The following is a 7157-nucleotide window of genomic DNA, read 5'->3' on the forward strand; positions in this document are numbered from 1 at the left end:
TATATATCGTATTGCGTCATATCTCCAGTGTTTCCTCGGAGGGCGCTCTCTGCACCGGGGCTGTTATTGACCGTGGCTGCTGGTCTCTGGGGTCCTCTCAGCCTGGTTGGGGGGCTCCTTGGCCTCCCTCCGGCTGTGTGCCCAGCCCGGAGGCTGCGGTCTGTGACCGGCTCCCGGTGCAGACGGCTCTCTGTTATAATGTTTCCTCACTTGGCTCATGCGAGCCCAGCCCAATTTTTACTCTTTAAGTGTGCGCGTGTGTGTATGTGTGTGTGTGGGTGGGGGTGGGGGGATATATGTGTATTGAGAGTGTGGGGAGTGAGTTGGAGGGTGGGGTGGGCTGCTTTTAACTATGTAAAGCACTTTGTGCTACATTTTTTCTGTATGAAAAGTGCTTTATAAATAAAGCTTGATTGATTGATTTGTAGGGTTACTGAAGTTGGGCTAGCTGGTATATAATGATGTGCTACGTGACCGCTAGTAACACAGCTATGTTAGCACAATATAAACACGCTAACTTTTTTTCCACTCGATAAAAGTTAACGTGAGTGTTCTCGGTGGTCAGGAACAAATGTAATCGCATGGCAGGATGCTGTAAAAGGACCAAACCAAAAGGCTTTTAGTGGGGTTTTTTTCAATGCGCTGCGGTCATAGATAATGAGATAAAACATGCTAATGTGTGATGCTGCAGAACCACGTCATGTCGACTGAGTAGCTTTTGATTTGGCATTATTGCAGGCAAACCAGCATATGAAATGGATGTAACAAATCCAGACTGGGCACCAACACTGCACATGGGGCACGACGACAAACCTGTGTCAGACTCGGACCGGCACGCAAGGCGTATGCAACGGAAGCGAAAAAGAGCACCCATTGCAGGTAAACACCCCCCTCTGAAAACATACTAAATTGCTCTTATGGTACACTAATCCGCACATAACTTAAAGATGAATCACACACCTGTCATTGGAATATTGGTGTACATTAACCTTAAGTCTATGCACTATTTTTTATCTTACAGGCTTGATGATCGATGAAGGTCTGACAGAAGAACAACAACCATGTCATGGAGGCAGTGGACAGCAGTTGTGTTGGACAAGTGGAGGTTGACGTACCAGCTGCAAATGTGGACAGTGGTGATGGGAGTGACAGCGTCACGGAAGCTGAAGGGCAGACGAAGGACTGTGTGTGCAGTCAACAGGGCAGAGCAGAAATAAACCGGCTGTTGGAGGAGAACAGACTGCTTCGAGCACAGTTGCAAAAGACAGAGCTGAATGAAACTTTCTTAAAGGACGATACCGAAAAAGTAAGATATTACACTGGACTATATTGTTATGCAGTCTTAATGTCCCTCTTCAACACTGTCAAAGATTTCCTGCCAATACCGAAGAAACTGACAGGTTTCCAAATGCTCTTACTCACACTAATGCGTCTGAGACTTGATCTTCCAGTCCAGCATCTTTGTCATCTATTCCATGTGTCGCACAAAACACTGTCTTCTGTCTTCACCGATACCATTGATGTTTTGTATGCCCACTTAGGAGCACTGGTGCACTGGCCTGAGAGGCACTGTCTGCAGGCGACAATGCCTCCACAGTTTACTGAAACTTTTGGAAAACGAGTAGCAATCATTGTTGACTGTTTTGAGATTCGAACAGAAAGACCATCTAATTTAAAGGCACGCGCACAAACATACTCTCATTACAAGGGTACACAGACCATAAAATACCTCATCGGGATTACACCCCATGGAGCTATTTCTTTCATTTCCAGGGGATGGGGGGTCGTGCATAGAGCAGGGCGATATGGCCAAAAATATTTATCACGATATATATTTGAAAATTTGCGATAACGATATAACCGACGATATAATTGATGCGAGACAAAATACAACTCCACAACATTACTAGCGCAAAAAGACAACCTTCCATTTATTTTCACCTAAACAAGAAGCTGGTTTTTATGTACATTAAAGCTTTATAAAAATGTAACAGTGCAAATGCAAATTCCTTGCTGAAAGTTTAACCAAAAGGCATTTCCAGTAGAAATGGGCTGACATATCCTGAGCATAACCATGTATAATATCCACTGAAGTTAAAAAGAGGTGCTTTGCAACATTAAACTGCAGTGTGCAGTACGCATTTTTCGGACCATAAGGTGCACGGGATTATAAGGCACATTAAGCGAAACAAAGCAGTCAGATAAATCAAACTTTATTAAACTCATTCTTCTTGCTTCCTCCACTTCTGTACCATTGATTCATTAATGTTGAATTCTCTGGCAGCTGCTCTATTCCCATGTTGTTGCAGTATATTAATGACTAACCTGGTATTGTGGATAGATTATCTCAGTTGTTCTCCTGACTGAAGTTTGGTCCGTTTACAGCATCCTGCCATGCGATTGCATTTGTCTCTAACCATGAAGAACCTTCACGTTAACTTTTATAAGTGGAAAAGTGTTAGTGTTCGTCCTCCAGCTTCACTGTTTATGTTATGCTAACATAGCTGTGTCGCTAGCGATCACGTAGCACATCATTATATACCAGCTAGCCCAACTTCAGTAACCCTACAAACGTCACTGCTGTTTAGTTTCCTGTCTTCATTTATGTTGGAAGTGATAGCAGAGCTGTACGTTTGATTTTTTTCAGAAATCTCTCAGTCAGAACATGCTAAATCATGCTTAGGTAACTAGCGAAACTAGCGAGCTAACTTCCGCTAGCTTCCTGCTAACTTCTAACTCCATTAAATGTAATAACTTTTTGTTTTCATGGAAGTTAAACTTTATAGTTACACCTGGTAAAGCAGCAATGCTGATCGTTTTACTAAAGATGAAAGAATTTAGACAGTTTTTAACTCTCAGTGATGCTGCAGTGTTGTTTGACCTGAAGCATACGGAGTTTAGGACCCAGATTACTCCCAGATTTAAGAGCATCTTAGTCCGACAAATACGACAATAACGACGACCGCTTGCATGTTCTGCAAAAAAATGTGCTTTGTCGTGTATCTGACAGACAAACACCAAACCAGTTCCACATCACGGAAGTTGCACCATTTTTACAAACCAATTCTGGTTCATCTGTTTCACTCAACAATCGGCCATGTGCGTATGAAAACAAAGGCACTGCGCATGCGCGTTTTACTCCCATTCTATCGCGATATTTCATTTTCCTATCGTTGCCTAACATTATACCGGTATTACCGTGAATGGTATAATATGGCCCAGCCCTAGTCGTGCATCAGATAAACACATCATAGAGAGATGTGGCATTCTTCAAAAGCTGTTACCAGGGGACGTAGTATTGGCTGACAGAGGCTTTGACATCAGAGATGCTGTAGGAATGATGTGTGCGGAGGTCAAGATTCCAGCTTTCACAAAAGGCTACTGTCAACTTGATGCAAGGGACGTTGAACAAACGAGAGCAATTGCCCACCTGAGAATTCATGTTGAGCGAGTAATAGGTAGTTTGCGCAACAAGTTCAAAATGTTACACACAGTCTGATTACTCTTATCATGTGAGGCTGAAGACACAACACTTCTTGATAAGATCGTTAAGGTTTGCTGTGTTTTTGTTAATATGTGCCCCAGTGTTGTTGTCAAACCAGGGCCAAATGACACTTGCTCCTGTTGAGTATTCTTAAAGCTGTTCTTTTGGATGTACTGTACATTGTAAATAGTTGTACTTTGTGTGAAGTTGTTTTAATAAAACAAAAAAGAATAGTATATTTGTTTGTTTTTCTTTATTATAGATCTATTCACATGTACACAGCAATCACATAAAAATGAAATGCAAACTATTTACATCGCACCACACAGCTGTCATCAATCTTTAACCACAACATGAAACATTACAGGCTATTTAGAGCAGCACGTTGTTTCGAGAAGTATTTCCCAACAAGTTCAGGAAGGCACATTTTACGAAAGAAGTCTTGTGCTTTCTTTAAGCGCGGTTTCCAGAAATCCACAGCAGGGAAGACGCGAGTCACAGCAAGGTCTCTCTGTGTCCACACAACGAGGCCACAGTGGCTGGCGCCCGTAACAAAGACTCAGCGTCTCTGTTGTGTAAACACACCAGTGATTGGGGTAATGTGGGTGACTGTGTAGTGTAGTTGGTGTAATAGTTTTCGACTCCACACAGTCACTGCTTTGCTGTGCTTCTGCAGCGTATCCAGTAATGGTGACAAATCCTCCAGCGTTGCAATAGGAAGCTGCTCTTAAGCGCAGAAAGAATTGTTTCCAGGGATTTCTATTTGTATCCAGCTTGGCGTGCAGGATCCTTTGTGTAATCTATGCTTACATATGTATTTTACACACAGACAATGTGAAAAATACAACACATTGCTATGGATTGATGCTGAAAGTGCTAATTGCACTAAAAAATTTAGCTGAAAAAAATAACACCAACTAAATAGATAAGCATGTCTGTTAACAAAAACCCCCAAACGCTTTACCCAACTGGGGTTTTTCAACTACCTCACTGACAGAATGAGCCCAGGTATTGCCAGTGCCACTGATGGAAATGAGCCACAGCAGCTCTTCAGCACCTACAAATGAGACCTGCCCACACCAACAAGCAAGAAGGGAGACCAGGTGGCGAGCATCGCCACACTTTCCAATCCAATAAACTACCATTGCAGTTAGTAGTAAGTGGTTGATTAGTGCAGCAACAACAAAAACACACTGAATGTCATTTTAAAATACACAAAATGTTTTATTTTACATTCTATCGAAGTTCCTGCTGGAAAGTGCTGTACTGTACAAGATGCTTCCCTCACCGCAAACTCAGGTTTACTGCTGGATAAATTTTATTTCCACATTAGTCAACTCAACAACCAAGACAGAGCACAATAGAGACAATAAGGGGGTGGCTGTAGCTCAGGCGGTAGAGCAGGTCATCTGCTGATCGGAAGATTGGTGGTTCGATTCCTGGCTTCCCCCAGTCTGCATGCCAAATATCCTTGGGCAAGATATTAACCCCAAATTGCTCTCCGATGCATCCATCGGAGTATGAATGTGTGTGAATGTTACTTAGAAAGCACCTAGAACAATGTGCTTGTGCGAATGGGTGTGAATGGGTGAATGCACAAGTTGTGTAAAGCGCTTTGAGTGCTCAGAAGAGTAGAAAAGCGCTATATAAGAACCAGTCCATTTACCAATATGTGCACTGGTCTAATGATGTTTATGGCTCCCAAAGTATCGAGTATTGAGGTCTATTGCACTGTTGACTATTTACAAAAGTATTGCACAAAAGGTATTGCACAGTGAGGTGAAGAGGCACTACAGCTTAGTTGTTCCCCCCTCCTTTGTCCTCCTGTTTCCCCTCCCTCTCCCCTCCAGAGAGGAGTTAAACAGTCTGATGGCGTGTGGGACAAAGGAGTTTTTAAGTCTGTTAGTTCTTGTCTTGGGGAGAAGCAACCTGTCACTGAACAGACTCTTCTGGTTGTTAATGGCCGTGTGCAGAGGATGCCTGGCATTGTCCATAATGTCCATCAGTTTCTTTAGTGTCCTTTTCTCTGCCACTGTCACCAGGGTGTCCAGCTTCATGCCGACCACAGAGCTAGCCTTCCTGATCAGTTTTTCCAGCCTGGATGAGTCCTTCTTTGCTGTGCTGCTCCCCCAGCACACCACAGCATAGCACTTTAAGAATCTAAAAGATAACAAAATCTGATAGGTAAAAATAACATTTTGAACCAACTAGGTGGTTCCCAAAAATCTGGCGTGCTGTGAGTCCTTAAAAAAATTGAGGAAACCGGAAAAGTAGCAGGACTAAATAACTCTGTACAGCAGATGAACTGTATCTGGAAATCATGTCCTTAAGATGTAGAAAAATATAAAGAAAAGCAAAGACTTGAAGTACCTGAGAGATGCACTGGCCCTTTAATGGATCCATCTGCTGTTTGCTGAAGCCTCATCAGAAACGGTCTCAGTGGAAGGCTGTCAGGAAGCCATTTTTAGTGAAGAGAAACAGGGAGAAAAGGCTGAGGTATGGTAAATTACACGAGAACTGGACTATATCAGTGGCAACAGGTCTTACAGCATTATGAATTCATATTTGACATTTTTGGTTCAAATAATTGTTGATATGACTCCAACAGAGGGTGTTTACATCCATCTGTAAAACACGATGAAGGCTCTGCCAGTGGTGTTGGGAATCTTGAGAAAGCTGATGGAAATATGAACCAGATATTAAGATTTTCATTAATCATGCAGTCCCAGCTGAAAAGCATCTAGTTGGAAAAGGCATATTTTTATTCATTACGACAATGATCCCAAACACACGGTGAATGCAGTAAACGTATACCTAGATCAGTCATGGATTGGCCTCCCCAGAGCCCAGACCTCAACATTTATTAAAGCAGTGTGTTCCGGAAAGAGAGAGTCCAGGCTATGTTCGATAGTAAAGGTGGCCATACCAAATATTGACTTTCAAGTACATTTTTGCCTTATGTACTGTATTTCCATTTATGTTTGCACGTTTCAGTGAATTGCTCTGCCTATTTCCCATTTTCCCAGCAGAATATAACGAAATGAGGATGCCTCAAGACTTTTGCAATATTGTATCAGAAGGAGAAAAAAGGTGACAAATGTCCCAGTTCTTCGTGGTTAATCTTGTTAATGTTGCCTTCTGTTTTCTAATGGTTTCCTGCCAAAAACCCTAAAAAAGTGTTCTCCAACCTCGTGAATTGAAAACACTGGATTTGTTATAGAATAACTTCTAATTAGCTATTATTTCACAGAGGAAATAAGATAATCGATAAAAGAAAAAAAGACGTGAAAAGGAGACAATAAAAGAAGCCCCTTCCTTTCCCACATGTGCTAAACTTAGAGCCAAAGCCTCACCCTGCCGCTTTCCGCTTCATTAGAGCTGTTTAAACAAAACAAGTTTAAAATAGGGTTTCTATCTGAAACAGCACATGCAGTTAAAAGGCCAATGTGGAAAATAAATCCTTGTGATTATAGTTGAACAGGAAGCAGCACTTGCTCTGCCTTTCAGCCCCATTGAACAAGACGTCAGCAGCTCTATGGAGGTAGTTTAGTCTTTTTTACAAATTCAAAATTAAATATGCGAGCACTCAAAAATTAAGGTTCACTGAGAAATGTCCTCATTTTTTAAAAAGAAAGGCATATTCCTTGTTATTTAATACAACATTCAATTGATC

General features: G+C 41.9%; 1 protein-coding gene across 1 annotated transcript; it reads left to right on the forward strand.

Annotated features, from left to right (window-relative positions):
- The first annotated feature begins 366 nt into the window (after positions 1-366).
- Positions 367-3720, forward strand: LOC146693147 (uncharacterized). Its single transcript, XM_085478910.1, has 2 exons — positions 367-879; positions 1022-3720. The coding sequence occupies exon 2, from the start codon at positions 1067-1069 to the stop codon at positions 1850-1852; it is 786 nt and encodes a 261-aa protein (XP_085335036.1). The 5' UTR covers positions 367-879; positions 1022-1066; the 3' UTR covers positions 1853-3720.
- Positions 3721-7157: the final 3437 nt, after the last annotated feature.

This window comes from Copadichromis virginalis, linkage group LG14, assembly GCF_057382275.1.
Source record: "Copadichromis virginalis isolate Kocher_CV1m ecotype Utaka linkage group LG14, C_Virginalis_male_GT1.1, whole genome shotgun sequence".
Lineage (NCBI taxonomy): Eukaryota > Metazoa > Chordata > Actinopteri > Cichliformes > Cichlidae > Copadichromis > Copadichromis virginalis.